Source organism: Centruroides sculpturatus, unplaced genomic scaffold (genome assembly GCF_000671375.1).
Source record: "Centruroides sculpturatus isolate CEXI.00-Female unplaced genomic scaffold, Cexi_2.0 scaffold574, whole genome shotgun sequence".
NCBI classification, from domain to species: Eukaryota; Metazoa; Arthropoda; class Arachnida; order Scorpiones; family Buthidae; genus Centruroides; species Centruroides sculpturatus.
Genome location: NW_019384740.1, coordinates 381,127 through 404,483, shown reverse-complemented (window position 1 = coordinate 404,483; position 23,357 = coordinate 381,127). Strand labels below are relative to the sequence as shown.

The window sequence follows — 23,357 nt, the reverse complement described above, 5'->3', positions numbered from 1 at the left end:
GCCCGTGTTTCCAGAACTAGATACACATGCCATCTAGAAAGACCCTTAAACTACACGTACACTACTTAAACTACCTTAAAAGTAATAACTTATAACTTAAACCAAGGAAAAGAACAGAACTGAAAACCGAAATACTGCAAACAGTGCCGTAACTAGGCAAGTGTAAGAGGTGCACCCGCAGGACCGGATCATCGAATAGACAAATGAGACAAATGTCTAGGGCCCGGATTTTTGAGGGGCCCGGTCAAACTGTCTATTTTNTTAAGTGATACATATTAATATAAATTAAACAATGTTTTCTTCGTCATCACTAAAAACACTATTAATTAACCGAGAGCGTTTTCTATTTGGCAAGTTATCCTTATCCTCTGAGCATTTTTCTGCATTATCTTCAGATCCATGCTTTACCTTTTGCAAAAAGTATGTAATTTTAGATTGCTTGCTTCTAGTTAAAAGGTCTTTATAAATTTCCTTATATGGTGCTAAGCACTTATGAAGAATAAAGCAAGTATGGAATAAGGGAAAAACATTCGGCAACATCAGAAGCAGAAGCGTCGCGATCTGGCAACATTGAAACAAGTTTCGAGAAGGACCACGTGTATCGACAGAAGGCGAGAAGAGAAAATTTACATACTTAAGTACTAATAGTTCACGAAAATAATAATTTTCGTGAACTATTATTACTTAAGTATGTAAAAATTTATTACATTTCCTGTTGTACGAGGGTTTTACCCAATTCTCGAACCGTGTCAGAGTGAATCCGTGCTATAAAAGTACCGTGTTATACGGGGGATGGTACCAATTCTCGAACCGTGTTAGAGCGAATCCGTGCTATAGAAGTGCCGTGTTATACGGGGGTTACCTGTACCTTTTTTTCGGCTTCTACGTATAGGTGGAACATTTTAGAAAAAAGTTTTGCCGCAAATAATAAACATTTTACAGTAAAAAAGTTATGTACTACGAGATGGTCTTGTAGAGCTGATGCAGTTAAGGCAATTCGCTTTGGGTTTGACCAAATAAAAAGTGCTCTTCTTGAAATATCTTCAGACGAATCTCAGAAATGTTCTGTTAAAGAAGAATCACGAAAAATAGCAAACAAAATGAATACTTTAGAATTCATTTTGTTAACAGTTATTTGGGATAAAATTCTTTCCAGAATAAATGCAAGCAGTCAATCCTTACAAAATCCTACTTTGCCACTCTCGTTTGCAGTAAATATTTTTGACAATTTATATGATTACGTTAATAGTTTAAGAAGTTCATTTCTGGAAATAGAAGCAGAGGCATTAAGCACGTCAGAAATAAAAGTGTATTGTGATTTTAAAAAAAGGTCCCAAAAAAGAAAACGTTTTTTTGATGATGCTTATAATGATGAGGAAAATCTAAGTTTTTGTCAGGGCCAAGAAATGTTTAAGCGAAATTGTTTCTACGTAATTTGTGATAAAATCTCTTTTGAATTAAAAGTTAGAAGCAAAAGTTACAAAGATATTGATGAAATTTTTAAAATTTTTCATACAAACATAGCTGATGGCGACGACGAAGACATATCAATTAATACCGCATTGTTAAAAAAATGGTACAGTGGCGACATTGATACCGAAGAATTGGACGAGGAATTGTTGCAATTTAAGTTAATTTGTAAAAGCCAAAATTTAACGTTGCCATCTGATATGCTGCAATTTATAAAGAGCACAAAAATAGTATCAACATTTCCAAATACAGAAATATTATTGCGAATATATTTAACTTTGCCTATATCGAATGCATCTGGTGAAAGATCATTCTCAGTATTAAAACGTGTAAAAAATTATTTACGAAACTCACTGAGTGAATCAAAATTAAATTCTTTAGCTGTTTTATACATCGAACAAAATGCTTTGGATAATATTAATTATGATGAAATAATTGATAATTTTGCTGAATTAAAGACTAGAAAACAGAATTTTTAAATAAAGTTTATTTATACAGTACTTAATTTTTTAAACTATCTTGGCTTTTATTTAAATTATCCTTTTTATTAGTCAATTTATCTCTCATGAGTAAAATATTTATTTAAATATTAAACAAAAACGTTAAATTAAACAATTGATATTTTAAGGTAATATTGTTATTGTATAACAACTTTTGTTAGACATTTAATAAAATAAATTTCAATTTTTTTAAATTTATAAACAAACTGTTCAAACTTTTCTAGAAAAACTAAAATTAAGATTTGTTTTAGTTTTCTACATTACAGTATTTAGGTTTGTTTTAAATCTTTTGTGTGCTTTATTTCATGTGGAAGAGGGAGGGGGGCCCGGTAAGAAGAAAATGTCTAGGGCCCCAAAGTGGGTTAATCCGGCCCTGTGCACCCGCACAGGACCCACTTGGAAGGGGAACCCAAAATGCATGTATTTGTTTTATTATTTCCCAAACCTAATTAATTAAGGGGCCTAATTGCAAATTCTTGCACAGGGCACAGGAATGGCTAGTTACGGCACTGACTGCAAAACAGTATAACCGAAAAACTCTAAAACGGGGTGGCCTACAAAGACGAAACTAACAGAGGGAACAAAGCACCAACAAAGGAAAAATAACTAAAATAAACAGACACCACGAAAATGCGAAAATACTAACTAACACCGAAAATGGCTAGGCAGTTGAAACTGGCCTAGTAATGCCTAACTATGAACTGAACCGAAAATGCTGAACAACTCAGAAAAACATCAAAAACCATAAATGCTGCAATCTAGTAAAATTAGAAAAACTCGAAACCTAGTTGGCTGAGAAAAACCAAAATTATAGGGGAAGCTAAACACCTGAAAACCTAAGTTCGGTTATTGTTATCTATGGTGCCAAAATGGCGGAATTTCCGGTCACCGTTTTGAACTCTTCTCGAGATTGTGCGATAACCTATAGTTCGAACGGAGCGGCCGAGCGTCCTAAACTAACATAACTTATTCTAGTAGATTATTGAAATCATTACTCACGTTAGTGATTTTTTCTTTTTCTTTTCTGCTTTTACCCCGACGAAGTCGATTCTTCAGCACCTGTGGACGGTCTTTTCTTTGTTTTATTACTCATTCTCTTTGTTATGTTGTCCTTTTTTCCTGTTTTTTCTTCTTTTTTATATTAGAAACTGGTGCGACGGGAACACTCTCTGGTTCTATCCATTTCGATGTTCTTCCGGTACCTGGATATATTTACTCAAGTGTTTTACGAATATTTGGAATATTTCTCCCGGGTTTCTAGCTGGCCCTTCCATTCGTCGGTTATAACTAGACTATCAGAATTTACAAATTTAGGCACAACCGAATTTAGCGTGGTTTCAGATTTGTCGTTCACTTCACAAATGAAGCAACTATTGTCTTCCTTGCATATTCCTCCTACGACCCATTTTGTAGATTTCAGTATACACCCTTTTTCGTATTTACGTTTGCATATTACTGTCTCGTCTAATTCGACGGTTTTATTAAGGCCTCCTATTTTAAATGAGGTCATGTTATTCATAGCTATAAGCATCACTAAATGTATGTGGTTTGACCTATCGATGCCTGCCTTTCTTGAAATATCTGCAACAACAGCCGAATTTCTTGACGTGCATTCCAAACAAAGGTAATGCCATATGAAAGACAAAATTCCACCCCACAAAATATTGCCACATTTGCCCTTAAAGGTTCCATCATAAACAGAATATTTTCTACCGCAATTGCTACATCTTAACAAATACGATTTTCTATCGCTTCGATAGTATATTTTACAAGTTTTTGAACATAAACTGCACACACCATCGATCGGTTGTAATTCTAACTTTACAGCAAATTTAAACGCTTTATCTATAATTGATTCCAAACCTAATTCCGATTCCATTAAATTTCCGGATTGTACAACCGGAGCAAAATTCGTCAAAACTGATGTCTCCAAAAAACTCATTAACGCCCTATTACTATTAAATTAAAAATTAATAACAATTATCGTAATGTTTAACAAAAATTTAGGATTAAAATTCACCTAAATAACTTGATTGTATAAAAATCGTAGAGAAAACTATCGTTGAACACACACAGCATGCAACGACAAACGTCGTACTACCAATTGATTTGCATATTTCCACGAGAAACAGTCGTCTACTACGTCATATCTACTAATTTGCATATTTACGTACAACCACTTTTCACGTGCCGTTCAACAAAGACACTTTAAAAACTGAAAATTTACAAAAGCCAGGCACAAACAAGATGATCGAGTGAAAGTTAAAAATCGATTAAATCAAAGAAACTAACTGTTTCTTCCTGGCAAAGCCAAAAACAGACACCGAGATGGCTAAGTGTAACAAATAAGAAACACGTGAAAATGAAAAATATAGCTTATTGAAAATGAAAAACTGACTCAAAATCTAAGCAGCAACACAAATAGTAACCAAAATGACAAAAACAGCAGGAAAAAAAACACTCAATAGAGCCCAAGAAACACAAAAGTAAACCTCAGCAACAAGCTCACCAACACAGACAAGAAGCAGGCAGAGGATAGTAACTACAAAGGAATAAAATTTCTGATACATTGATTTAAGATTATGAAAATAATATAGAAAGTACAGTACATTTAGGAAGACGATAGAAATTGATGAACAATAGTTTGGTTTTGTGAAATGACTGAAATTTAGCAAATAACAAATGCAAGATACAGTACCTAGGAGCTATAACAGATGCAAAAGAGGAGTGCCGTTTAGAGATTAAAAGCAGAATAAGTAAAACACGGCACATCAATTTATTTGGCATAATTATGCCAATTAAATCAATGAGATAGTCCCACATCTTGTATATTTGATTAAAGGATAAAAAGGGATGCAAAGAATGTAAACGAAATCAAAGAGAATAATGTTAGTTTTATTACTTTCAAACAAATGTATACGATTACATTTAAGGAAATTATTACAAAAATATTTACTAAACAATTACAGTCGACCCCCCTATAAGACAGTAGATACGTTCCATTCTTTAGGAATCCGATTTCTTACGAGTCCTTCCAATCACAGCCCGACACGTGTCAAGTTTACGGACTACGGCTGTTTGAAAGGTTTTCTTCCATAAAATTAATCGATTCTAGACTAATCCGACTCGACATTTCCAAAATACGTATATATTTTTTTTTGAAAATAATCCGAATAAACTACGCTATAAACAAAAAATTGTAGGATTACTTACCGAGTGTGCACCATTCGACATCGCCATTGATCAAGCTTGTTTTCGTCGCGGAACAACTTAGCAAACCGCGGCCGCGATTTCTGATGTTATTTTTCTGCGAAAACTTCGCTGAACTTTGGAGACATCATTAATATAAATAATTTTTATCGCCGTTGAATAAGAAATGTTTCTTTCACAAGAAATGTATAAAATTACAGTACTGTATTAGACTTACGGTACCTAATTTACATACTCTACAGACGATAGTTCGCCTAAACTCTCCGTAGCGTGGCGCCAGAAGGCGGAAAATATATATATAATTATAATAAAGTTACAATAAATTAAGTTAATATATAATTATATATACAGTACCTAATTTATATATAATACTGTAGAGACGATAGTAATCTCTCCGTAGCGTGGCGCGCTTGACGGTGGAAAGTAGTTCGGCTGCTCGATGACGTTTTACGTAATTATAGGAGTTTTTTACCGTTTTTTACGGATACCGTCGCAATTTTTTCGCTGTCTTATAGGAATCGTAATTATAGGAACCCGTTTTATAGGGGGTCTATTGTAGTTCTATTATTGGTAGGTTGTATATATTGGCATAACCGAACATTTCAATATTTATCACTCCAATATCAATAGTTATCTCCTATTTAGTACAACACATCAAACGTATTGAACTGTGATGGTCAGTTAGTGTTTTTTTTTTTTCATTCCACAAAATATTTTTAGGTTTTATGGCTAGCGTATTATTTATTAGTGTATAATATAATATACAATAGCTACAATAGGCCCTACTTGTGTAATAATTGTATACATGTAAATAATCACTGTCAACCTGTGCAGTTTGAAATAACTATAAGATTTTATAAGGAAAGTGAAATTATCAGAGAATATGTTTCTTTAGTACGTTAGTGTCGAAGTTCCACAACGACCAGAGGATTTTCGTACATCGCAAACGATAGAAAATGCAGAACGTAACGCTTTGCTCACCTGAAATATTAAAAGATTATAAAACAGAATTGAAATTTATAATTTCAAAAATCCATACCTTTAAGGGAGTTTTTCTGGTGATGACGAAGAAATCGCTACAGGTCATGCCGAGAGGAATCTTTCCGAATCTCTTCATGAAATTCAGTATCTATAGGAAAATATCGTATTAAGTAAAAGGAATCATTTAATTACGAATGTGTGAAATGATTAATTTTAACTTCTTAGTGATGCAGATTTGCAGATAACTGAATTTTCTGATTTCTTGAAACGATCCGTACGCCTAAACATGAAATAATATTAGTGAAATCTTAAGTTTCGTAAAAGAATAATTTGTTGTAATTATTGAAAATAAAATACGGCTCTATAATTTAGGTCTAGTAGTAAATATAACAGAAAGTTGCCCGCACATATGCATTTATGTCCGATTAACTCTTTCGTTGGCTCTAATAGCGTTAAGGTTACCTTCCAGTGGCATATCCGCTCATTTGATTAATTAGGAAATTAAGGACAACCTAGGCGCTGCTATTACATATAATTACAATAGTAGCATTTACGAAATTGTTAAAAGAAAGGTTAAATACTCTGAGCAAGATTCAACGAGAGAATACTTACAGCAGTAGAAACGGTGGAGACGATGAAAATAAAATAAAGCCATCCAATTATGACGTTGCCAAGAAAAGCAATTGTTGATAAAGTGTACACGATGTCATATTTTTTAGTTGTCACTGTAATATTGAGTATAATTGCAAGTAACCAGATGAATAAAGTGTATATCAAGAATATCGAACTTTTGTAATAGTCATTTAAGCGATGGACCTGTTCCATTAATTCTGTATGCTTTACTATTATTACTTGTAATTCTGCATACGCTCGATCAGTTTTACATTCTCTAATTCTTCAGACAATGCTATAAAACGGTGTTTTATTATAATCATGATTACGAAGAATAACGTGCCATTAACTATCATATAACCATACATGTAACACTCAATTGTTGTCATGAACGTTGTGCAGATCAGCGCCATTGTTCCTCCCTCCGCTTCATAAATATATAGATATTTTTTCGTAGTTCTGATTAAAGATCTGTTAAACGTAGTGAAGATAACAATTGCCAATTGTAATTTCAGAACGACATTAACGATATTTTCTATTTTGTACTTTTCTTCCGCATAACTTGTCTGTATTGAGAAAATAAGCAACTTGCGGCGTATGATAGAAAATATGGCGGAGAGCATGGAGGTAAAAATAACTATGTATACGAGATGAATGAATTTATGCTCTTGAGATTCGTTCAACCACGATTCGCAAGGTATTCGTATTGTACTATTATAAAACAGTATCATCAGAATATACGTAGCGGCGTTGATCCACATTAGAAATTCTATAATCTGAGAGCAAAATTTTCCCATTCTATTGGATCGTGAAGGCAAATGAGAACAAGTTGCCAAACTTTCGATTCCATAAAATCGAATAATTTCGCAAAGAGGATCGATTATGCATCGAATACAGAACATTTTCTGATTCTCCATCTCAACAAAGTTTTATACCTTTCGTGTTTAAGGAAAACACGAACTGATTAGTAAATTCACTTTTGTCATAAAGTCCGGAATATTTTGTACTGTTTCTTCATTCCATTTAAGTGCGTCATGCTAGCATTTGTCTTGTGCAAGAAGTATTTGCTTGAATTATTTAGAATACGTGAAATATTCGAATGAACGTTACCGATGCATAATTTACATTTTTAAGTATTACTGTAAAACTAAAATTATTCATATTGAATTATTTATTATGTGAAATCGTGAATGTTTATGCTTATGAATTGATGTTGAAATAAATTGCTTATGAATGTTTATGCTTATGTAAATGGGAATTTTAGGTTCAGGACGACCCGATATATGAACTTCTCATGCGAACCAAAAGTTTCGTTATTTCAATTCGAAAATTTTCCCCCGAAAGAAGTTAGGTTCGTGACCGGTACGACTCTATTGATAACAGGAAAAGTATGATGTACGGAGGCACGATATCATCACCTGAAATTAGTGATAAATTTTAGGTGGAGATGATATACTTTAAATTAAATAAATTAAAAATATGATTAAAAATTGCAGCCCCGCATTGTGACAATATCACAATAAATAATTGCTCGTTAGCATTTACAATATTTTTATAATTAACATTTTTTTTAATAGAATTTTCAAAAAAAAAAAAAAATTACCTTCGATGAAGAATCGCCGCCTTTTTCCAAGCGGCAGCCAACATCAAATTAATCACTGTGTCTGCAGGAATAAAATCACAAATTTTGTCTTCGTCGATTAATATGCTTCTGAGTATTCCTTTTAATCCCTGAAAGTACGCAATTTTTAATCCTTTCTTCATCTCCAAAAGAGTTTAAATGTACTTACGGAGGCAATTAAATAATCTGCACCACTATGGTTATCGTTCCATCCCTAGAAAAAGAAATTCACAACGTTTTTACATTAGTGGTTAATTTACTTTAATACATGAAAAAATTTACTTACGCGAATAGGTTCTTTCCAAGTGCAACCTACCATAGAAGGTCTTACGATAACTACAGGTAAATCTCTACAGAAGTTATTTAAGTAATTTTCTGTTATGGCCTTTGTTAAAGTATAGGTGTTAGGTCGACCTTCGAAAACATTTCCCTCTGTTATCTTTGCTGAATCGATATTTTCTAGACTACAATTAGAAAAATATCAATAAGATGACAATGTTGAAAAATGCATTTAAAGTGTCATACTATAATACTTTGCGATTTTCTTAAATTCTTCACAAGTTCTGGACATTGTATAAATTTTTTCGTCCACTTCCTTTCTATTGCAGAAAGCGTAAGCTGTCGATGTGTGCACGAATACCTGAAATTAAGATATACAACGTATATTGTATTCAATACTTATAAAGGAATACAGTTGATAAGACACTAATAGACTCGTACAAGCTATTTTATAATGTGTATTCAGTTTAAGTACTTACAAACACTATTTGTACAAAAGTTTCGCAGTTACAGTCTTAGAGAAACGAGGCGACTTGCAATTGCATGCAACGTGATTTTGTGGAGCAATATCATGCGGAAGGTCATACTTAGAATATGGTTCTTTTGATCGTTTTGCTCCTACGGGTACGGTCTACGGCTGCGATAAGGTCCCAAGCATCTCATTCAGTGGTGTAATTGTACTCGATTTCCTCCAGTATGGTAACCCAAATCCCAATGCACGATATCCAATTGTTTTGATGAAAAGTTTATAAGTAATACTGCAAGCCATATTCCATTTTAAAGTCTCAGTGGACAACTTATTTCTAATTTTTATTTTGTTTAGGTTTATTTTTGAAAAAGAACTCTTTTGTGGGAAGAATTTGAATGCGGGAACGATAATAAACACAACACAAATGACGCCATATTTGTAAATGGGTAACTGTCACTTCAGTCTTTCAAATTCTTCAGTCTTTACCATATTTATCGACTTCCTTCAACACACCTATGCCATCCGGAAGATCTATGTGGGATAGTTTTTGCCACTTGTTATCAATGGATTGGATCCTGTCAATGTCATTGGGATTCATAATCCGTGATACATATGCAGCTAATGGTGCTAATATAGGTAAACTCTTCCTTGTTCTGCTGGCCAGGACAGTCGCTGTTAGAGACGGGAAGTTTCTCACAGAATCCTTGTCTTCCTGAACTTCTTCAGGAAGACATGGATTCTCATGGTAGCTCGTTTTTTTTACTTCTAGATTCAAAGTGAAGAGAAACTGTCGGTGCCACGTTTTCGAACTAATCTGTCATCGCCATTTTCCTGGCAATGACAGACTCGCAGCATGCACATAACTTTCACATCGAAGTAAATCTGGGTCAGGAATATAAATTAAGATTCTTCTTGTTGTAATCTGGACACATATATATACTATATATCAAGAGCTTTGTATAACTCTCTATGTAATCAACAGTATATGTAATTAGCACAGTATATATATATTGTTCCTGGCAAATATTCAGAGTGATTGTTGCCACTCAAGCAAGTACCAAATTACATAAAATTGTTGACTTACACTGATTCTTTTATCAGACATTTAGCATTTTTTGGGGGAGTAAGGTGTATTTGTGAAATTATCGTAGCGATTATCCCATTATCTTACAGATGACAACTCTGGTCTACAGTAATGTCAGCTGTAATCCGATGACAGTATTTTAAAACTCTGTTTCGTATTAAAATTTTCGGTTTTGTGCTGGATTTTCTGGCTTTTTTTGTTGTATGCTTACTTTTTGATACAACTATTTTTATCTTAATTGTATTTGTAAGGAATTGAACACCCTTAAGTATTGCAATTTGCTAAATTTCAGAAAAGATCATGTGTTTTTCGGTAAAATTTCTGAAATTTTGCATATTAAGGGCATTGGTGCAATGAAGTTATGGTGGACAAAGGTCGAGAGGGTGGGAGATAGAGGGGGTCATGTGTCATATCTCGAGTAGGATCGGACTTAATAAAGATTTTACTCGTTATTAACATTTACAACTTTTTTTTTTAAGTAAAACTCGTCTCTACCCTCAAAATTAAGCTTTTTGTCATTTTATAACAATTAATAATATAAAAGGCTTTTTTTTAAATAAAATTGGATAACAGATGGCGCCACTACAATTTTAAATTTTTTTTTGCTGGGAAAGTTAACCAACTCGTTCTGGACTTTTAGATACATATAGTATCGTTATAAAATGTAATAATATATTTATATTTTAATTTAAACGTGTCATTAAATAACCGCTTCAGTATATATTAACTCTCATACATCCTTTAATGCAGCAGAAAAATTTTAATACTAATGTTTTACGGCCATTTTTAAAGACCATTTTCAGATTAAAAATCAAACGATTTCCAAAACAAAATAAGTTAGAACAGAAAACGTAAAAGCCGTTATGTTTGAATTTAAAAAAAAAAAAAACCTTCATTAACGAGTTGCGTAACTTTCCAGGCTAAAACATTTAAAATCGTATATGACGCCATCTGTTATGATTTATTTATATTATTAATTATTATAAGATAGCGTAAAGCTTAATTTTCAAAGTAAGAGATGATCTTTATAAAGAAATTACAACTGCTAATCCCCTCGTAACGATTCCCTCTATCTCCCTAACCCCCCGACCTTTAACCACCAAAATTTAACAGCATCAATACCCATAACACACAAACTCCCCTGCAAAATTTCAGAAATTTTTGACAAAAGGCAAAGGAATTATTCTGCTTGAAAGTGGGTGAATAAAATCGTGTCCCCCCCACACACACAGAAAAAATCCCTCAAGATTTTTGTAAAAATCTTGGAGGAGGAGGAGGAGGAGGAGGAGGAGGAGGAGGATGATTTTCTCATCATGTCCGTACTTTCCCTCTATTAAATAAATAAATAAAATTTATTACTTTAATAAATAAAAATATTTAGAACACAAGTTCAATGCCAAACAATCGATAATTTTTATTTATTTATTATTATTTTTTTTTTAAATAGAAATCTTCTATTATTTTCTACGAATTTTCCTTCATCTGATACCGAGTTGTGTACATTTTAAAACAATATTTATCTTCATAAAATATTACAAAAAAATTCTTTCATTGTAATTTTTTTGGTTAATCTATTTTTAACATCAGTTTAAGTGTAAAGATAAGGTTGAAAATAGGGATGAAAAGATTCTATTTTAATTCTTTTTAACCTGTAACCTGTTTCTTTATGGAACGGATAAAAGATTGTTTTATTTTGAATGCCAGTATATTTGATTGCATTCTTTTATATATATATATATATTATTATTATTTTTATTTTTATTATTATTTGTACATCAGTGATGAAGGATTAGATAGTATTTTTATTCACAGAAGAACGATCTATAGGCCTACTTTCGTGTATCGAAATTAGGACACCCAGAAGAAGAAGAACGTATTAATAATATTATTTACTCTATTTATATATGGTAGAACCTGCGTAAACCGGAATAGCACGGAATCGAGTACAGTAAAACCTGTCTAAAATGGAAAAAACATTCGCTATCGTGCCATTCGGTTTACACAGATTTTACTGTATTTTTCCGCTTTAAACAGGGTTTTTTTTTAATATTGAAAATCGCCCGTGTAACGAAGAATTTTTATTCGTTTAGGCAGGTTTCCGTTTTATTAAGGTTTCGTTTTGAACGGGTTTTACTGCATTTATTTATTATTTATTTTTTTAAGGTAATAATGATGCTTACTAGGACAATGTGTTTAGAGTTTTCCAACAGGAATGGCAATAATATCCATTCTGTCAATCATTTAAATGGTAAATAATGTTATGGTCTATATATTAGCCCTATATAAGAGCACGTAAACTAAAAGTTTGATGGGTAAATCCAGGTTTTTTTTTTATTTTTTGGTAATAATTCTTCTATATATAGATATAATCAAGTGTACTTTCCAAAACAACAAATGATTTTTAAATAAACTCTAGCAGAAAAAATAGGCGAAGAATTTTCGATACGTAGTGATATTTTTGTGTTTTTTTATAAAAGACGGAGACAAAAAAAACAATTATAGGGTAGCCCAAAAGTCAGTTAACCGCCATAGGTTCGTTAACACGCATCTCGGTTAACTGACTTTTGTACCTTTGATATTTATCTTGAATAGATCCAAAAAAAAAAAATGAAGGATGACCCAAAAGCCAGTTAACCATCTGTAGTTCTTTTAAATATATTTCGGTTAACTGACTTTTGCATTACTCTTTATTCCTTATATTATAAACTTATAAAAGTATATATATATATATACGTTTCTTTTTATTATGCCAACAAAATAACCTGTAAACAACGGCTATTATTGTTTTCTATTTTGTATTCCCGTCAGTGGCCGTTGTTCACAGGTTTGAGCGTACACGAAAATTACAATTGAGCTAAAGTTAATAATAGACTAACATTTTTAATAAAAATAAAACCCAGAAAAAACTGAATTATTTAAGGGAAAAAAACACAGAATTTTTTTTTCTATTTTTAATAATAAACAAAAGGAAATTAACGAAGAAATTCAGGAAGAAGGTCTTCCTCGTTATTACATAATAACGCTAAATGCAGACACGAAACAAATCAAAGTGTAGCCCTTTCTACCGTCCCAAATTGATCGACCTCATTACCTAATCTTTGAACTTTTCTGCACTCGAGACGTATTCCTAAGAGATTTGCAGTTCTCGACAACTTTGTAGGAAAATCTTAAACCACATGACCTAGACTTTTGCTCTTTGCTTATGCCTAGTGTAACACACTTTATCTAGGTTATGTCCAGTCTTATTTATTATGTCCATTTCTACCGTATATTTATTATAAAACTATCCTTTTAACCTTCATAACACGAAAGCATTAAATTTAATTTAAATATAAGAAAATAAATATATGAATTTTATACGTCTAATGGTAAATTAATTGAGGAAGAACTCCGTTTGGTCGTTGTTTGCAGGTCGGTTTTTGTGTGCAATTCTGTTTAAACAGAAAGAAATGGCCGTTGTTTGGAGGTTGTTTCGTGAACGGCCGTCCGTCGTTGGCAGATTATTTTACTGGAGGTTCGAAATATCGCATTAAACAATTAGAAGAGAGTCGAATTAATATGGCATGTATGGTTACAGATTCGGAAACATAATCTTTTATGTACAGTACGTGATCGAGTTTATTTTTGATTTCTCCTCGATAACGGAGTGTCTGTTCGTGTTGTCTGTACTCCACCCAATTCGCAGGATATACGATATCACGCTCGATAGATATCCACTTCTCACGCTACACGCCACCCATTAAGCTGCGAGAAAACTTATCGTACATCTATATTTATTCTTTTTTTTTCTTCTCTTCTATCCACTTTTTCTCCTTATCTGGATAATAAATTGAACACTAATATAATACAACTTCTACTTAATCCATATATCTTTGTATATCTCCGGATTTATTGTAGCCTTGTATATCTAATTTTTTTAATAGATTTTCGAAAGGATTTTTTACATTTTTTCGATATATAATTGTGCTAAATTTTTCTAGGGGAAAATATAGAAATTTATGCTTAGATGGTCTAAACGGAAATTGTTGATGTGGATTAGTGATCCATAAAGTCGTTTCCTAGAAGTTATGTGACCGATTTCCAATTTTTCTCCTTTTTCTATCTAATGAATTAGACTCGATAACCTGATAAAAAGTTTAAATGAATTACTTAATCTATATTAAAATATATATTCTTCTTTATAATTTATTGGCAAGATGGAGTCTTATCTGATGAATGATCGTGGTTACGCGCGTGTAGATAGATGGCTATTTAATGTTTAATTATGTTGTATAAATCACTTATTTTCCACTATATAATTATGTTTGGGTACATATTTTACTATATAATTTTGTTAGAGTACAAATATTTGTAAGTTCCATTGGAAAGCTGGAGTTCTTACTATGAAGAATTAAGGATGTATATGTGTCACTAAGTATTTAATGATTAATTATATTATATAAATTACTTATTTGTCACCACATAATTATGTTCAGATACACATTTTACTATCCAATTTTATGTTAAAGTATAAATCTTTATGTGTATTCCATTGGAAAGCTGGAGTTCTATGAAGAATCGAGGATGTGCCATTATGTGTGTTGCTAGCCAATTAATGGTTAATTATATTGTATAAATGACTTATTTTCCACTATATAATTATATTTAGGCGCATATTTATATATCTAACTCCATGCAAAAGCATAAATCTTTACGTATATTCCATTGGAAAGCTGGATTTCTATCTAAGGAAAATGGAGCATATGTATTTATAGTTAGCTATATAACACCTAATCTTATTGTATAAATTACTTATTTACCACCTCATAATATTATCCACTATCCAACCCCGTGTTAATATATAATTTTGTATGTAGATAAGGGAGGAAGAACGGTTTCATATGCAAATTGAATTTGGCTTACAAGATTCGAAACTAGTACAAAAGATTAGAATTTATTTTATTACAGGAACATATAAACGTTTCTTCAGAAACATAATCTACGATTAGAGGAAATATAAAAGCAGGAAAATAATAATTTTGTATTTTTTTACTAAAAGGAAGAAAATGCGATTTTTTTAGAGGAACTTAATCTATTAGTGTTTAATGTGATTTATGCTCTTCTAATGAATATTATGTCCAATTTTTATATATTTATAGACTCCAGCTATATTTCTACACTCAAAATATGACCTTTGACCTTTGCTAATACCGAGATAATCCCCAAAAAAGCAATTTGTTAGAACAAGAGATAACTTTAATGAATTAAAATTCTCTAGTAATTGATTGCTTACCTTCGGTAACAAATTACATTCGATCTTTTGTACAGATTTTTCACGTGTTTTAATTAATTTTACCCTCTGGAAACATGTTCAAGTCTTTTATTTATAGCCTTCTAAACATAAATTTTAATTAATTATAATGTAGTAATGTGTTATTTTAATAGAGACTATTCTCATTTATGATGAAGTATAACCCATTAAAATGTATTTTTAGATCGTTCTACAATAAGAATATAATAATAAAACAATATAATTTACTTTTTTGTATGACAGAAGGGCAAAATTTTACTAAGAAATCGAATATAAAATGTTCTTAGAGGACGATTTATAACTACGAACCGTCCTCAAATTCCTATCCCCCTACTGCCGTTAATATTCGAAATTTTGGCAAAAAATTTAATTAAAACAATGTAAAACTATATATAAAATGGATTAGAAGGGGGGTTAAATTTTGTTAGAATTAAAAGAAAAAAGTGATATTGAAGCTGCGATATAGAAAAAAAAAAAATAGGATACGCTCTTTGAATGCGTTGTACATTAAATAAATAAATTGTACAGATGTACACAAGTCAGACACGAGATAGAAAGATGCCCCCGTGTAAAAGTATGTATGTATATATAGTTGAGAAGATCAAAATCAATTTATAAAGAGTGTACAGATGAACTTGGTCCTGACGAATCGGATCAATGACCTGAAGAGAACGCGGAAGATTCGACTCGCTCAGAAGCAATTTGAAGGTAAACTATCCTAAATATAGACCCCCCTCTCGTAGATACGGTCAAACAGAAGGTATACCTTAAGGCTATTGCTCTACTAGTATCTTTCTTTTCTTTATTTTGTTTTTTTTTTTCTACGTACAAAAGTAGGTCTGAATGATGGCATTCAAGTACATATACCGTTACGTAACGTAACTCTTCCAAAAAGTCGAGTACACGTGACGTCTGCCAGCCAATAGTTTTTCGTGTTTCGACCCCCGACGACGTCACGTAACCGTCCTTTGTATTTAACCATAGCCCCATCAGTTAAAAAAATTAACAGTTGTGATCTGTCAGGTAGTCATTTGTGTGTTGTGTGCAGGATTGTGAGATTATCAAGGTAAAGGGTAAGTTAAATATAACTCTTTTAAGTGCTNTATTATTTTTATTTTTTATTATAAAATTTATGTAATGTTGTCCAATAAAAATGTCAATTATCATTTTTTATTTTTATTGTAATTATTAAGTCGTTGATGTAAAAATAAATAAATTTTCATTAACAAAAAAAATAAAATATGTGTTGTTAAAATTGAAAAATTTCTCCTATTTTTTTTTTGTATTTTAAATCATTTTAAAAGCTATAAAACACTTGAAAAATCGAATTTTTGAAGTTTAAAACGTGTAAGTACTTTAAAAAAATAATTAAATACATATAATTATAGGCTCAGCAGAGCCTTAAGAAAAGTATAAGTAGCCTTAATAAAGACTGAAATCTAGTATTTAAAAGCATAGCAAAAATTTAAGAATGTATTTTAAGTGAGCCTTAATTGGCTTAAAATACTTTAAAAGTATGTTAAAGGCTTGAATTTTTTACTAAAGCCTGCCTTAGAAGGCTTAAAACACCGACTCACGTGTTTAGAAATCCTTTAAAATAATGTCAAAGGCCTAATAATATAAATAAAAGGCCTAATAATAATAAATTACGCCTTTAGAAGGATTCGAACACGTTAAGTGTTCGAATCACGCGGTTAAAAATCTTTTAAAAGATGTTAAAGGCTTTTAACGTGTGCCTTAAAAAAGATTTAATTGAGTAATTTAAAAAATACACCTTACTATAATCATTAATTAATTTTAAAAGGCTTATAATGTAAATTCTCGAAGGCTTGCTTCACCTCCAACCCTCTTTAAGGCGTATTTTAATATGCCTTAATTAAAGAGGGTTTTAAATGACGTAACCAAGTAATTTAAAACTTCACATTATTACAGTTAAGTATAATTAAATTGTCAAAGCCTTAAAAGAATATATTAAAATTTAATAATTTCGAATGAATTCAGGCTTAAACCAGGGTGAAGATAAGGGATAATACAATAAAACCTTACACTAGAAATGCCCGTTAAAGTTCGCTTTAAGGCTTTCTTTTTGTATTTAAGCTTACTTAAGGCTTTATTTTACGATATTTTTTTTTACAATTCAGAGGAGTAAAAGCCTTAAAATGTGGAAATAAGACTAATAAATTACTTAATTATAATTAGGCATGAAAAAATAGAGCTTTTAGTATAAAAGTAATTAACTTTAGAAAGTTTAAAAGCAATTTAATTAAATACATTTACATGAAATTTATAAAATATTCACAAAAACGCCAGCAAATGATATTAAAATGACAGTTGCACGAGTTTATTCCCTACTCATACCGCATTCACATCACCTGATATAATAACAGGTGTGACACCCTTTACCTGTACACACAACAAGTACAGTTGGAAGATAGTAATGTATAAATTGGTGTTTGTATTAACGACCATACTCAGATACATCACACAAGGAGAAAAATGGAATGAAGATTCTCCATATTCAGCACCCCCGAGCACGAATTCTAGTATTAGAGTTGAATTTAACGAGACTAGAACACGAATTTTGCTAGGAACCATCACCAATTTCGGCTCCAGGACCACAGGAAGCTCGAGGGAACGATCGGCCAGCATCTACATCCTCAAACAGTTATGGAACATCAGAAAACACAGCAAAACTTCCAACCCCCTTCGTATACAAATCCAACGAGCCAGTGGGCACTTCTATACAGACTTCGTAGACGGGATGACCGTATATTACAGAGCAGTAACGAATTTAGTGGCTAAAATTGGACCCCCGAACTCCCCAAGTCTATTGTTGGCATGCCACTACGACACACTACCAAGTAGTACAGGTACAGTATATATAATCTAATTATACTAAAATACACAGCTTATTGTAGCATATGTTTATAACATAAAATGGCTACGTAAAAATATAATTTAATTATTTTTAAAGGATATATTTATGTTAATACCAAAGAGCAGATTGTGGAGGGTGTAGAAAAATATTTAAATATTTAATGTAGGCGTGTTTGTTTGGGTTACATTAGTTTAATTAGTGTTATGATGATACAGTTTATCTATTTGTTAGGTGCTACTTCTAGTGCTTTCCATTGTTCGGTCATGATCGAGTTACTCTACGTCATCTCGCAGTACGAATCGACTATTGAGAACTCTATTGTCTTCCTCTTCTGTGCTGCTAGCGAATATACACATTTAGTACGTATTTTTTATGTAATTTTTGTATCTAGAGACACGTCAGCCTTCCCCATTATCAACATTACAGAAAAATAACCTCTCTAGTGTTCGAAAAAACACCTGTTACTTCATACCTCTCACTTCTTTCTTCTGTTGAAACTGTTGAGTTAATTTCTCATGCTATTCACAATTATTGCAATCCTTTGACAACAAAACAGCTTTATTTCTAACTAGAAGAGTTTAATTAACAAGCTCTACATTAAAGGTAAGCACACCTCGTNTTCTTACTATGAAGAATTAAGGATGTATATGTGTCACTAAGTATTTAATGATTAATTATATTATATAAATTACTTATTTGTCACCACATAATTATGTTCAGATACACATTTTACTATCCAATTTTATGTTAAAGTACAAATATTTATGTGTATTCCATTGGAAAGCTGGAGTTCTATGAAGAATCGAGGATGTGCCATTATGTGTGTTGCTAGCCAATTAATGGTTAATTATATTGTATAAATGACTTATTTTCCACTATATAATTATATTTAGGCGCATATTTATATATCTAACTCCATGCAAAAGCATAAATCTTTACGTATATTCCATTGGAAAGCTGGATTTCTATCTAAGGAAAATGGAGCATATGTATTTATAGTTAGCTATATAACACCTAATCTTATTGTATAAATTACTTATTTACCACCTCATAATATTATCCACTATCCAACCCCGTGTTAATATATAATTTTGTATGTAGATAAGGGAGGAAGAACGGTTTCATATGCAAATTGAATTTGGCTTACAAGATTCGAAACTAGTACAAAAGATTAGAATTTATTTTATTACAGGAACATATAAACGTTTCTTCAGAAACATAATCTACGATTAGAGGAAATATAAAAGCAGGAAAATAATAATTTTGTATTTTTTTACTAAAAGGAAGAAAATGCGATTTTTTTAGAGGAACTTAATCTATTAGTGTTTAATGTGATTTATGCTCTTCTAATGAATATTATGTCCAATTTTTATATATTTATAGACTCCAGCTATATTTCTACACTCAAAATATGACCTTTGACCTTTGCTAATACCGAGATAATCCCCAAAAAAGCAATTTGTTAGAACAAGAGATAACTTTAATGAATTAAAATTCTCTAGTAATTGATTGCTTACCTTCGGTAACAAATTACATTCGATCTTTTGTACAGATTTTTCACGTGTTTTAATTAATTTTACCCTCTGGAAACATGTTCAAGTCTTTTATTTATAGCCTTCTAAACATAAATTTTAATTAATTATAATGTAGTAATGTGTTATTTTAATAGAGACTATTCTCATTTATGATGAAGTATAACCCATTAAAATGTATTTTTAGATCGTTCTACAATAAGAATATAATAATAAAACAATATAATTTACTTTTTTGTATGACAGAAGGGCAAAATTTTACTAAGAAATCGAATATAAAATGTTCTTAGAGGACGATTTATAACTACGAACCGTCCTCAAATTCCTATCCCCCTACTGCCGTTAATATTCGAAATTTTGGCAAAAAATTTAATTAAAACAATGTAAAACTATATATAAAATGGATTAGAAGGGGGGTTAAATTTTGTTAGAATTAAAAGAAAAAAGTGATATTGAAGCTGCGATATAGAAAAAAAAAATAGGATACGCTCTTTGAATGCGTTGTACATTAAATAAATAAATTGTACAGATGTACACAAGTCAGACACGAGATAGAAAGATGCCCCCGTGTAAAAGTATGTATGTATATATAGTTGAGAAGATCAAAATCAATTTATAAAGAGTGTACAGATGAACTTGGTCCTGACGAATCGGATCAATGACCTGAAGAGAACGCGGAAGATTCGACTCGCTCAGAAGCAATTTGAAGGTAAACTATCCTAAATATAGACCCCCCTCTCGTAGATACGGTCAAACAGAAGGTATACCTTAAGGCTATTGCTCTACTAGTATCTTTCTTTTCTTTATTTTGTTTTTTTTTTTCTACGTACAAAAGTAGGTCTGAATGATGGCATTCAAGTACATATACCGTTACGTAACGTAACTCTTCCAAAAAGTCGAGTACACGTGACGTCTGCCAGCCAATAGTTTTTCGTGTTTCGACCCCCGACGACGTCACGTAACCGTCCTTTGTATTTAACCATAGCCCCATCAGTTAAAAAAATTAACAGTTGTGATCTGTCAGGTAGTCATTTGTGTGTTGTGTGCAGGATTGTGAGATTATCAAGGTAAAGGGTAAGTTAAATATAACTCTTTTAAGTGCTTGTAATTTAATTACGCTCGTCGGTATAGAGATTTTACAATGTTTTTTAACATTTAGAATTATGTATTCACCTTAGAAAATTGGAATTTATACTATTCATCACTTAGAAAATCTGTTAAAGTGTAGTTTTATTGAAACACAACTCGAAGATGTGTCTTTAAATCATTCGTTTTTCTTATTATAAAATTTCGCGCGTTAAATTGTTATTTTTATAGCATAATTTAATGAAATTCGAGCCAAAATTTTCATACAGTTTCGCATAATTCGTGTAAATGTAAAAGAATTTCCAGTTTGCGAAGAGTTTTAGTTTGCACGTCGGAGCTGTTGAAAAATTTCTTTTTGATCTTGACCTTGATTTAGTAACCATGTCCCCGTGTGTATAACAGGAAATCTTTACATCACGTTCTAGGTTGTATGTTTATAGGTCAAGTTTGTTCGCCGTCTCTTTATATTTTCCCTCAATACCACGGGTCATCCATTAAGAACATAAAGACACACTTACTCCCACGAAGAGATAGTTGTAAGATAGAAGACATCCTTAAAACAATATTTCTCTTTTGTTTCCCCGAGAATTCTAACTAACGACACCTTTTTTTTTGTCCCGTTCCTTAGCCAGAAGATGATGCCAAATTGTCTACTGTTGATGGTCGTGGGCATAACAGCCGCAGCATCCACGAAGAGAGAGGAATATGCATCCTACTCGCCATCATCTAGTTCATCATCAACAAATTTCAAGAACCAACCTTTATCTCAGGGAAATCTTTACTACTACTACCCCGTACAGAAGAAGGCACACCACGACAACATGTATTCCGGAAGTTCTTCCACCCACGCCTACGCAACAGCACCCGGCACGAGCCATTCTTACGCAATAAGGCCCGGAAGTCAATATGACGTACAAACACCTTCCTATTCGCCACACGGGACTTATGGACTAAGTGGATTAGGTGGATACGGTTACGGTATGCCATCTTATAGCAGTCACCCGTCTTACTCTTACCCTCCTTCGGTCAGTTATGCACCATCTGGTTCGAGTTACTTCCCTCAGATGGCATCTTACCCCGGTTATTCTCCTCAACAGAGCTCTTACGGGGCCAACAATCAGAACAAGAGATATGGTTTGAGTTCTCTTATCATGCCCATGTTAGCATTAGCTGGTTTGGGACTTCTCATACCCAGCGTTAGTGGTAATCTTGTAAGCAGTGGAAGAAAAAAGAGGGATGCCACGGACCCAGAAACGGAGCATGGTGAAAAATTGGAAAAATATGCACGCCTTTATCAAGCCGCTCTGCAAAATGAAGAATGTATGAATAGAGTTGTGTGTGAACTTGGAAAGACCATGAAAGATCTACAAGGAAAGACACCCATGATAGGGTAAGTTTTTATAAAACCTTATAAATATATATCTTCAACACACAAAAAAAAATATATATATATACATATATATATTTCCGTGTTAAGACACTTAAAACATATCCTTGAATTTTTTTTTTTCTATTAAATCAGGTCGACATATTTTAATTTTTTTTTAAAAAAAGTTTGTATGAACTAAATTTATTAATAAATATAATTTCAGAATTTTTAACGTAATAAATAATTAAAATATACAAAATTACTTTAAGAAAAATAATTAAATATAAATTACATTTATTAAAATAATTTCTTTTTCGAATTTAAAATTATTTAAGAAATTATTTAATTACAATCAAAAATTAATGCTGTTTTATAATGAAAAAAAAACAATTCAATTAAATTTTTAAGATATAAAAATAGATTATTTAATTTCAATTGTTTTCAATAGTGAAACAGATGATTTTTAATTTAATTTAATTCGATTTTAATTTTAATTAAAATTTTCATTTTCATTATCATAATAATGAAATTGATGATTTAAAAGTATTCACGTGTTTCATTAATTTGAAATCGATCGATTAATTTTACATTGTTGAAATCGATTAATTTTTTTTTCTATTGTTGAAATTGATTATTTAAAATTTAAATTTCTGAAATTGATTTATTTAATTTTAAATTATTAAAACAAAGAAATAAAATAATTTATTTTTATTTTTTGAATTTTTACAAACGGAAAATAAAAAGAAAAAAAATTAAATTTTTATTTTAAAATTAAAATTAAATTTTATATAAAATTTAAATATAAATTTTATACTTTTGAAATAAATGTAGAAGCCTGTTCACACGACCGAATTTCGTTGCCTAATTTATTATTATTGTTTTAAAAAAATTATGTTTAATTTATAGATTTAAAAAAAAATACGGTTTGAAGTTTATAAAAATTAAAAAAAAAATATTTAAAAAAACATATTTTAAG

At 31.4% G+C, this 23,357-nt stretch overlaps 4 protein-coding genes across 5 annotated transcripts in view; 2 read left to right on the top strand and 2 right to left on the bottom strand.

Moving 5' to 3' along the window:
- The first annotated feature begins 774 nt into the window (after window positions 1–774).
- Window positions 775–1,956, top strand: LOC111628369. Its single transcript, XM_023372143.1, has one exon. It carries the CDS (start codon window positions 1,101–1,103, stop codon window positions 1,947–1,949), a length of 849 nt encoding a protein of 282 aa, XP_023227911.1. The 5' UTR covers window positions 775–1,100; the 3' UTR covers window positions 1,950–1,956.
- Window positions 1,957–2,978: 1,022 nt separating this feature from the next.
- LOC111628347 lies at window positions 2,979–4,041 on the bottom strand. The gene is made up of 2 exons (XM_023372118.1): window positions 3,991–4,041; window positions 2,979–3,925 (listed from the first exon to the last, which is right to left on the bottom strand). The coding sequence occupies exon 2, from the start codon at window positions 3,910–3,912 to the stop codon at window positions 3,196–3,198; it is 717 nt and encodes a 238-aa protein (XP_023227886.1). The 5' UTR covers window positions 3,913–3,925; window positions 3,991–4,041; the 3' UTR covers window positions 2,979–3,195.
- Window positions 4,042–6,093: 2,052 nt separating this feature from the next.
- On the bottom strand, window positions 6,094–9,050 carry LOC111628348 (fatty acyl-CoA reductase 2-like). 2 transcript variants are annotated; one of them, XM_023372119.1, is made up of 6 exons: window positions 8,928–9,050; window positions 8,681–8,858; window positions 8,564–8,608; window positions 8,377–8,504; window positions 6,220–6,309; window positions 6,094–6,161 (listed from the first exon to the last, which is right to left on the bottom strand). In XM_023372119.1, exons 1-5 carry the CDS (start codon window positions 8,963–8,965, stop codon window positions 6,303–6,305), a joined length of 396 nt encoding a protein of 131 aa, XP_023227887.1. In that variant the 5' UTR covers window positions 8,966–9,050; the 3' UTR covers window positions 6,094–6,161; window positions 6,220–6,302. The 2 variants fall into 2 exon arrangements, with proteins under 2 accessions (XP_023227887.1, XP_023227888.1); XM_023372120.1 differs by lacking the exons at window positions 6,094–6,161; window positions 6,220–6,309 and adding an exon at window positions 8,173–8,191.
- Window positions 9,051–17,830: 8,780 nt separating this feature from the next.
- LOC111628353 (endoplasmic reticulum metallopeptidase 1-like) overlaps window positions 17,831–23,357 on the top strand; it is a 13,510-nt gene continuing 7,983 nt past the window's right edge. Inside the window, exons 1-2 of the mRNA XM_023372123.1 lie at window positions 17,831–18,386; window positions 18,626–18,753. Of these exons, the coding sequence (XP_023227891.1) occupies window positions 17,954–18,386; window positions 18,626–18,753 (561 nt within the window). The 5' untranslated portion in view covers window positions 17,831–17,953. The remainder of the gene's footprint in view (window positions 18,387–18,625; window positions 18,754–23,357) is intronic.